Here is a 10,185-nt window from a genome sequence, read left to right on the forward strand (position 1 = left end):
TTCGCCCTGGTGGGAGTCAGCCCTTCTTGGGTTGGCTGCTAGGCCCAGTCTGTCCACCTAAAGGCCTCTGCCTTTCTTGCCAGCGGCTTCTTTCCCACCTTCTCATGACTGACTGTTCTCATGCTGCCTTTCGTCCCTCCTCTTCCTTTCCTTCCTCTCCCCAGTCCTGGGGGTCTCCTAGTTCCCTTCTTTTAAACACAATCGTGTACCGTGGCTCAGACCCTCTTCTTCAGAGAGGCTGGAGACCCGAGATGACTTGTTTTCTCTCCTCTCCTCCCAGGCTCAGGCCTCGGGGTCCCCACACACGTCGCCCACGCATGGGGGCAGCCGCCCCATGCCCATGCCTGTCCGTTCCACGTCTGCTGGCTCCACCCCCACACACTGCCCACAGGACTCTCTGAGTGGAGTCGGGGGAGACGTGCAGGAGGCCTTCGCACAAGGTGAGTTCCCGTGAGGGGTGTGTGTATGTGTGTGTGCTGGGCTTTACACGATTTACATGATGAGTTCATCTTGGCCTTGGCTATCAGATTTATGGGATTAATAAGTTGTGTGCAGCCCCTTCTCCGGAGATGGGCGGATATTCAGTGGGAGGCCATCAGGCCTCCTGTGTGTACAGAAGATAGTGCTCCCAATCCTGTGCTCTGTGCTGGGATGAGGGAAGGGCCTTGCACTCCAGGCTGTGCTTCCAGGAGGAATTGGATGGAATAAAGGCATGCACTTGGCGTGGACAGGAAAAGTGATAGTGTACCCAGGGCGGCTGAAGGTCAGTAGCATGCAGTTGCCACGGCCATCCGAGGAGCGAGACACCTGCCCTCCTCGTGTAGGGGAAGGATGTCTTGGAGGGGTCTGGGAATGTGGAGTGGGGTCTTGGGGAGCTCCACCGAGGCTGGGGAGCACCTTGAGTGAGGCACGCCCTGCATCCCCACCTCCACGAGTGCATCGCCCACACGGTGACAGAGTCTACTCTCTGGCTGGAATGGGGGTGGGCACCGGGCTCCTGATGTGTGGGGAGCAGATGGACTTGCGGTGGCCCCGTCTCCCTTCAGCTGTTCTGCACCTGGGTCCCAAGGCACCTGCCCAGCTCCCGCTGTGCCCACCCACCTTCCCCGCCGTCTGCTCTGCCTCCATAGGAACCCGGAGAAACCTCCGCAATGACCTGCTGGTGGCTGCTGACTCCATCACCAACACCATGTCGTCCCTAGTGAAGGAGCTCCATTCAGGTGAACCCCAGGGCTGCCGCCGGCCTCCTCCCTGCCCCTTCGCGCCCACACAGGCGGACTAGCACCACCCAGGCACACACCCCACCCCACCTCACCCTCGCTGTGCAGCTTTCCTTGCAGGAACACACACGAGCTCCTCCCCGAGCGCACCTCCCATGACCCGTGACCACAGAGCGACAGTGACACGGTTAATATGTCTAGTGGGCACATCCGGTTCTGGATGTAGGAAGTTGGTGTGTGAAGGGCAGCCAGGCCCCCTCCTCACTCCCTCGTCACCCACCCACTTTGTCCACAGTGGCTCTCCCTAGGCCGAACCCGGGCTCGCTCTGAAGCCGTCCTGGATGCCAGCGCGTCGCCACGCCACGCCGGGCTCTACCTGCTGCCCTCCGCTCTCTCCTGTTTCATTCACCTTTGAAACCTGTCCTCTCCTTTTGTTCTCCACCAGGCTCTGGTTTCACCTGAAGTTCCTGACCTGCTGCTTCCTGCTCTTCCTGCTCAGTCTTATCTGCCTTCTTTCTCCATCTGTCCATCACTCGGGCAACACAGCAGTGACTTCTCAGAAACCTCTGCCTTGAGGCCTTTTCCCCTCACACAAAACCCAGGAAAGAGAGAAAACCAAAGGCCTTTCCTGAGCCATCCACCGCCTCGCATCTCCACACCAGTGGTAGAGTCACCGACACTTAGAAACCGTTTGCCACGTGCCATGTAACTGAGTGCGTGGGCTCCCCTCCTCATACCAAGGGCCCATCTCTGTCCCTGTCACCTAACAGTGCTTGCTTGTAAGTAGCTTAGCAGGATGAGTAAAGCACAGCGCAGTTAGGCAAGCCTAGGGTGGTTTAACAGGGGAAAGCGTCTAAACTTTAATGTTGTCCTGGGACCAGACCAAGGTCAGGCCCACCTCTGCTCTCTAGAAGAGAATACACACGTGGGGCCTGGTTGGTTCTTGCAACTCAGGTCAGGAACTCTATGATGCCCCTTCCCCATCTGGCCCGGTTTCTTGAATCTCCACAAAAATCCAAGACACACACACACACACACACACACACACACACACACACACACACACACACACACGGTGATGGCCTTTGGGGGTGACTTCATAGCTTATTGGAGGGTTCTCTCCCCACAGTCCTCCTTGATAGGCCGCCCCCCCCATGTCCAGAGGGAAGTCCTTTAGGGGATTTCAGGCCATGGAGGTAAAGTACGCCTATGCATGGTAGCCACTTGTTAAGGTTTATGCCAAATGAGTGGCCGTGCGCTTGGCAGGCTGGGAAGAGCATGTGACACCCTTGAAAGTAATTTGGACCTCAGTAAACAAAACAACACCTACAGCTTCCAGCAGCTTCTCAAGCATTAGGTGTTGATGGGGACAAGTCAGTAAAGTGTAGTAGGAAGGGATGGTCGTAACAAAACTGTGTAGTGTTACCAGGTGCTTTAGAGATCACATAGTCCACTTTCTTTGGAGATGTGACGAGCAATTATGAGAAAAAATGATTTGTCTGAAGTCACACAGCCAGAAATAAGAAACTTAGATCTCCAGAACCTGAAGCCAGTGCTCCAACCCATCCCATGATAGACGTCACCCCCCAGGGTTCAGTGAGGGCTCTGGTCTCTGACTCTGTCCTGTCACCAAGCAGTGAAGCCCCTGGGTCAATGTAGATTAAATCCCTGGAAAATGTAGAAACAAATGTATGCAAAGGGCCGGGGGTGTTTTGTGCTTGTTGCTTTGTTTTATTTTAAGACGATCTCACTATATACAGGTTGGCTCAAACTGGCAATCTTCCTGCCTCTGCCTAAGTACTGGAAGTAGAAGCACTACCTCATCTGGCCAGAAAAGCCAGTTTCTCTGTGAGCCTTGCCCATACCAATACCAGCTCATAGTTCACTTGATCCTGGCTTCCCAAGGTTTTGTTAGAATGAAAAGATACTCTGATTATCTTTTCACATATATATTCATACCTATAGCTTTCCCTCCTCATCTTTTTTTTTTTTTTTGCCAGTCCTGGGTCTTGAACTCAGGGCCTGAGCACTGTCCCTGGCTTCTTTTTGTTCAAGGCTACCACTCTGCCACTTGAGCCACAGCGCCACTTCTGGCCATTTTCTATATATGTGGTGCTGGGGAATGGAACCGAGAGCTTCATGTATACAAGGCAAGCACTCTTGCCACTAGACCATATTCCCAGCCCCCCTTCCTCATCTTTTTAAAGATATTTTAAATTATGGAATTCTAGAACTCAAAAAGGTCTTAGAAGTCATTTAATATGTAACTTGCTGCCCTATGTAAAAGTCCCTTTGCGTATTTACAACCGGCTCATTCATGACCAACTGGACTCACTCGAAAGTTCTTCATCGGAAAGTAAGATCAGCGTGTTTGTAGCTGATGTCTCCTTGCCTCCCTAAAGCTTCCCTCTTTTCAAGTGCTTGGTGCCGTGGTATCTGATGCTTCTCCTCATACCTCTTCTTCCCCGTCCCCTCAGCCATCCTGAATATGACATGGTTTTTTACTGCTGTCCTGTTAGGCATACCATGAGATGTTCCCACCCAGTGAGCCCCTGAAGCGGTCCTTCTGTGTCACGGGGGCTTGTCCTACAGAGCAAGGATCTCCACTATCTTTTGGTGGGTCCTGGGAAAGCGCCTCTAGATGGCATGGGCACTGTGCCACATGGGAAACAAATGCAGGCATTTTGAGTTTGCTCTCAGCTAAAATATCTAGTGTCTTTAACAGAAGCTGGTTCTAATCTAGGTATTCCTCCACCATATACTTTTATGGTTGCTTTCTTGAACCTGAATGCAAGATATTAGGTGTCTCCCTGGTAGATATCACCTTTAAAGAAAAGTCACCCAACCCCTCTCTGGTCATCAGAGAAGCAGCAGCAAAGTGGGTGACACCAGGCTGCTCTGCTTCGTGTGCACTCAGGGTTCCTGGACTTGCATAGTGCTGGGGCAGGAACCTCACCAGGCACAGGGCAGGGGGGCGTATGCCTCCTGGAGACCGCAGGCCGTGAGTTAGCTCGCTCCAGCCACACTGCCTCCGTTACCCTGCTCAGCCTTCCTCCACGCTAGTGCTGGGCAGAAGGCTCACTGGCCTCCTTGGACTTGTTTTTACAGCAGAGGAAGGTACAGAGGAAGAAGAAGAGAAGATGCAGAATGGGAAAGAGAGAGGTAAAGGCAGCTCAGCAGGACCTGTAGATTGAATAGGAGCTCAAGCTATCGATTGGTAGATGCTTCCCCTTCCCCTTTGGCTTCCTCCCTCCTTCCTGCTGCACCTTCCCTATGCCTGCAGCCCCGGCACCCCCTTCTCCTAGCTCTCCCCTGATGCCCAAGGTTTGCCTAGGCGTGGTCAGGTCAGCTGATAACACCAGCTTCCTGATCTCTCTGTACCGCTTCAGGAAGTAGATACTAGCAAAACTCAAATCATTGCCCCTGGCCTCAAGGAGTTTATAATCTAGTTAGGAAAACAAACACTAAAAATAAGTGGCAGCCGGAAAAAAAAAAGTCGATCATACTTTAAATGTAAATAATAAGAGTGTCCAGAAAGGAAGGGATTATCCAGGGTAAAAGAGCCAAGTGGTTTTGTAGCTTCCTGGGACATAAAGGCAAAAAAGAACTGTGTGCAAGGGATAGATATTTTATTACACATAGTTGTGTAGGAGGAGGGCTGGGCTAAATGATTTTCATGTGTGATCTCCCTTAATCCTTAACAGCACTATGAGGTGTGCATATCCTAACGCATTTTAATAATGAAGACGTAGGGACTTCATGGAGTTCCCGAACGGCAGCGACTGGGCTTGAACTGGGTCTTTCCATCTCTGTCCTTTGGTGTCGTGCTGAACAGATAACAGAATTCTCTTAGGATTGAGCGTTGTCTGTAATTTTGATCATACATTAGCACCTCCACTGCTGGATTCCTCTAGTACATAATGCCCCGAGGCAGAGCTTTTGGTCTCTTTGTTGGTGTTGTTTTCCCTATGCCTGTCACTTGGTAGACGTCAGCCAGTGAACCTGTCTAAGGACATGAACGGAGAGATAAGAAATGGAGCGGCCTCAGGAGGGAGAGGGACTCCTGGCCCGGACACAGCCTTTTCCTCTGGCTTTCCTGCCCAGGGCCGGGGGGGGGGGGGGGGGTGTTAGCCAGAGCTCACAAGTATGGATAGCTGGACTCGTAACAAGTGGCAGAACCTGGGTCTACCCCAGGAATGTCCAACTCCAAGCCCCGTGCCTCAGTCTGAGCAGAATGGGTCCACGCATCTGGGGTGGAGAGTGGTGGAGGGGAAGGCGTGCGGAAGGAGGGGGTGGGGGGAGGGAAGCCAAGCCCGGTGGTGGCACTGAAGCATTCTTGGCCCATGGAGGCTGGTGTGGATAAGAGAGGGAGGTCTTGGAGTCTCAGGGAAGGGATTTATCAGGGAGGAGAAGACAAACCTCCCACAGATGCCAAGCCATCGAGTGAGCAGGGAGCCAGGGCGAAGTTGGCAGAATTGGGCAGGGCAGATGGCACACCAGCCCCCACAGCAGGCACCGGAAGTAGAAAAAGGGGTGCCATCTACCAGAAGGCAGATACCACTGGTGCTCTGGGCAGGCAGGCAGACAGGCTACCAGGCAAGGAGGAGCAGGAGGAACTAATAGATAGATGTTCACTTCCACAAATACATGCCCCAGACCTGCACCCAAGTGCACACACGTTGACCAAATCCCAGCTTTCCTGTGGAATGTCCTTGGCTGAGGATGTAACAGCAGCTGGGCTGGCCTCCCCTCCCCTGTGCCCTTCCTGGCCCAGGAGCCTCTCAGCTTCCCCAAAGCAAACCCGGGACTCTGCCCAGCCACCCAGGCCTTGCCCTGGCCATGAACCACGGCTTCCGGTGCTGGGTGCTGGTTTGTGTCTCCTGAGGAGTTGGGATGGGTTCCTTTGACCACATGGATCTCTGGCCTGGAGACTTTCTGTCTGTGCACCTGACTTGCCCTGTTTGCATATTTTGTCTTGCTGCTTGCCTTTGGCTTCTGCTCAACCTTGTCCAATGCACACACCAGAGCATCTGTGTGTCTCTGTGAAGCCTTTGTGGGACTCCCTACACTTCTGTGTCTATGGCTTGGGGTTGTCATCCCTGAAGGCAAGACTATTAAAAGCTAGCTGGGGTGAGAAATGTGTACTTAAAAGAAAAAAGTTTGATTCTCAATATAGCTTGGGTCCTGTAAGTACAGTGTCGCTCTCAGTGTGGACATCCTCACCGGACCAGGCATTTCTGTGGCAGCCTTCTGAGCCTCCGCCGTGATGTAGGCAGAAGTGTGCTGTGAAAGGGACCTAGCACTAGCTACAGTCACTGGGCTTGCATTCAAGAGACTACCAGCCCTTCAACGGGGATGAATTGTGCCTTCATAATACAGACAACGGGGTCAGCTCTTGTCCTGGGTACATGGTCTGCTCAACACAAAATCCATGAGCTGGATAATCACTGACCAAACTAGAACTCCCGCCCCTGTTTCCCCCTGCTCACACTCCACCATGCTACCCTGACTCTAGCTAGCTAATCCCAGAGGTCGCTGCTGCATTGGGGTACCCTTCATACTGTGCATCTGCCTGCTCCCCACCCCCAGTGTAACCCACGACCACACAGATAAGGCCTAGACCCCTCCCATTCTGCCTAAGCACCTACACACATCTCGGCTGCTCCAGTGCCTTGTTCTACACTCCTGTGTCCTTCGGAATCTCCTCTCCCAGAACTGCCTTCCCAGCTCGGGGCTCTAGTCTAGTTTGCACACTGCCTGAACTCTGGTGCATGTCTGAATAGCAGGGGTCCTGGGTTCAGGCACACCCAGGCCCTGAGGGTCTGGTGTGAGCAGGAACAGGCCTGAACAGGCCAGAACAGAAGTGTGTGTGGGAAGGAAATTCTTCCCGGTCACCCTGTTCACTTCCAGAACCAGGAAGAGCCTCCCGCACAGGCGCGCCTTAGATCCCTCCCGCTGTTTGCCTTCTCAGAGGCGTCTGTCCCCATGGCTGAGTTGCTGTAGGTGACACCGCTCTTACCTGTTATCACACCCGGTCAGGAGAAAAGTTGATAAAGGGCAAAGGCAAATCCAGAAATCTCTGGGCTGGGGGTGGGGGGGTCAGGAAGCCCCTGGAGGAAATCCTGGGGCTGAGAAGAGCCTGGGTGTGACCTTGCTGTTGTTTCTGCCCATGCTGCCCAGGTTAGCCGAAGAGCGGGACACGGGAAGCTCGGGTGAGTACCGCGTGGCCTCCACCTTCCTTCTGGAACGCCTCCCTTCCCCACACCTCCATTCTCCTGAGCCACGGCTGTCCTAGCCAGCTAACCTTAAAGTAGGGTGCTTGAAAGAGCCCCAGTGCACCTTTGCTCCGCCCAGCCGTGCCACCGCGCCAGCTTTGCCCTGATGCCAGGCTACGACCTGTCAGACCTGCGTGTCTGTGGGCTGGGCACGCGGCAGAGGGCCACCCAAGGGCGGCCGCCTCCCTCGCACTGTGTGCCACCGCTGCTCCCGTCCCCACAGCCGCAGACGCCCCACGGCAGAGCCCTCGCCCACAGACAGACCCAGCTTTCCTCTCTTCCCCAAGGAACGAAGGAACCAAGCGCAGCCATCCCCAGGGGCCGAGATCCCATTTCTCCTTCCCAAGACCTCCACTCTGGTCCCAGCTCTCACACCTTGCCATGTGACTCCCTTCTCTAATGGAGGGACCCAAGGGCGGCCAGCGCTCACTTCCAGGGAAGCATCCCTTTGAGGGGGCCACCCTGAGACCTTCCTTCTTAGTTTTTGTTTTTTTGTTTTTTTTGCCAGTCCTGGGCTTGGACTCAGGGCCTGAGCACTGTCCCTGGCTTCTTTTTGCCACTTGAGCCACAGCGCCACTTCCGGCCATTTTCTATATATGTGGTGCTGGGGAATCGAACCCAGGGCTTCATGTATACAAGGCAAGCACTCTTGCCACTAGGCCATATCCCCAGCCCCGACCTTCCTTCTTAGGTTCCTCCTGCCCTGCCACTCTGACTTCTTAGTTTGAAAAACTAGTCATCTTCGGTTCCAGATCTCCAGTGCAGGAAAACTGGGACTGCAGCCCCACAATCCAGAAAGGAACTTCCTCAGACCCTGCCACCAGGCATAGCCTCTGGGCATTCTCACCCCTGGCTGTACAGCCCTCGGGGGCCATGCCAACTCCTTCCCTCCCTCCCTCCCTCCCTCCCTCCTTCCCTCCCTCTCTCACTCCCGCCTCCAAGGCCTGGGATGCCTGCTAGTGGGCAGACGGGCTGCGGAAGAGGGGCTTCCCCTCAACTTCTGCGCACGTGCAAGCCAGGCACCTTGGTGCGGCAAGGCCTGGCTGCCCGGCCAGCTGGGGAAGTCAGGAGCTGACTTGCCTTCCTGCAGAGCCTGCCAAGTCTCTCTGTCCCCAGGGCTGAGGGGCTGGGTAGGAAGGAGGTGTGTGAGGGCCTACCCCGAAAGCAAGGCCCACGCCCGCGAGGAGCTCAGTGCCAGAGCTGGAATCAGAGCTGAGCCGTCTGCCTCCAACTCCTGCCCTCTTTGACCCACATCAGGAGCTAGGAGAAATCAACAGGAGAATGAAAGGAAATGCAGCATTCTGAGAGCTGCAGCCTGCAGCCCTCCTCTGATGGTGGGCGCTGTCGAGGGCTTCCATCCTGCCCTCTTGGCCTGCCCTTCTCCACAATTCTTCCCAAGAAAATCCACCACACTCCAAGCCTGGCATTGAGAAGCCAGTTCTTCTCTTTCTCTGGAGACATTGTGTGACCCTGAGACATCTCCCATCAGGATAGAGAAGGCCCCTCACCCCAGCTTTGAAAGGCTGAGCCGCTCCCTGCAGATCCGCTGGCTCAGAGCTAGTGCCCGTGACTAACCGTGAGTCTGTCCTGCGCAGGCACAGAAGACAGAGGAGCAAGCTGGCACAACAAGACGAAGGGAAGGTCTTCCCCCAGAGGCACATTCCTATCCATCTATCCACTGCACACCTGGACTGGGCTTGCAGGCTGCCAGACATCATCACCCCGCCGCCAGAGAGAGGGGAGCCAGGCTGGTGGGAAGCGGGAAGGGACGGCCCCCGGCCACGGCTGGTGGGCCTCCCCTGCCTATCCCTGCATGCACTTGCTGCTTTGTTCCTCCCCTCAGGGCATGGTTCATCTCTGCATCAGGAATTTACCAGGAGATTGAAAAAAAGAAAAGAAAAAGCACTGAATTCTGTGTGTGTGTGTGTGTGCGCGCGCGCGTGTGTGTGTGTGTGTGTGTGTGTGTGTGACCTGATGAATCTCTTCGCACCCAGTGGGCACGTGGTACACTCCCCCTACTGTAGGGGCACAAGTTTCCTCCTTACCTCTGACCTTTAAAAGCCAACAGGTCCTCTTCCGGCTATGCAAAGAAAGCTGCAGGACCTGCGCAGTGCTACAGACATTCACACCCTGGCCACAGTGCTAAAAATAGCCGCCTTCCTTTCTCACACTGCGGTGGCTTCCGCCAGCCAGCCCCAGGGCCTTGCCGGCTGTTTTGCTGCTCAGTCTGCAGCCCGGCCCCGGGGTGGAGACGCAGCTGTGTGCAGAGCCATGCACGGCCGCCAGGGGGCGCAGTCCTGGCCATGCTCCGGTCCCGCCCTGGGGGCCTATGCGGGACCGGACACCCCCCAGACACACGTGATCAAGGCCAATTCACCGTGATTTTCATTTATTTTCTTCGGCTCCCTGGGCTCCAGGATGTTATTTTTAGTGGAAGAGCTGCTATAAATATTTATAAAGGGCAGTGGCTGGAATGAAGTGAGAGGCCCCTACAGCTGGCTCTGCAGCATCTTCCCCCACTCCTTCCCTCCGCCTGCAGACCCCAGACCCCCATCTTTAAGGTGCCTTGGGCTCCACACATGGGCAGAGTCCCATGAGAACCTCCTAAAGGAGCAGTTGGGGAAGAACAGAGCGGATGCCGACTCCTTCCCTCCACCGTCCCGTCCTATTCCCACCTTGGACGGAGGTCA

At 54.9% G+C, this 10,185-nt stretch overlaps 1 protein-coding gene across 3 annotated transcripts in view; it reads left to right on the forward strand.

Moving 5' to 3' along the window:
- Dtnb (dystrobrevin beta) overlaps window positions 1–9,386 on the forward strand; it is a 195,113-nt gene extending 185,727 nt beyond the window's left edge. For 2 of the 3 annotated variants that reach the window (XM_048353291.1, XM_048353292.1), the window contains 3 exons: window positions 281–440; window positions 1,131–1,220; window positions 4,329–4,559. In XM_048353291.1, the coding sequence (XP_048209248.1) occupies window positions 281–440; window positions 1,131–1,220; window positions 4,329–4,414 (336 nt within the window). In that variant the 3' untranslated portion in view covers window positions 4,415–4,559. Of the gene's footprint in view, window positions 1–280; window positions 441–1,130; window positions 1,221–4,328; window positions 4,560–7,400; window positions 7,433–9,090 lie in introns of those variants that run through there. The other variant, XM_048353293.1, reaches the window with a different exon arrangement.
- The last annotated feature ends 799 nt before the right edge of the window (window positions 9,387–10,185 follow it).

This window comes from Perognathus longimembris, chromosome 8 (genome assembly GCF_023159225.1).
Source record: "Perognathus longimembris pacificus isolate PPM17 chromosome 8, ASM2315922v1, whole genome shotgun sequence".
NCBI classification, from domain to species: Eukaryota; Metazoa; Chordata; class Mammalia; order Rodentia; family Heteromyidae; genus Perognathus; species Perognathus longimembris.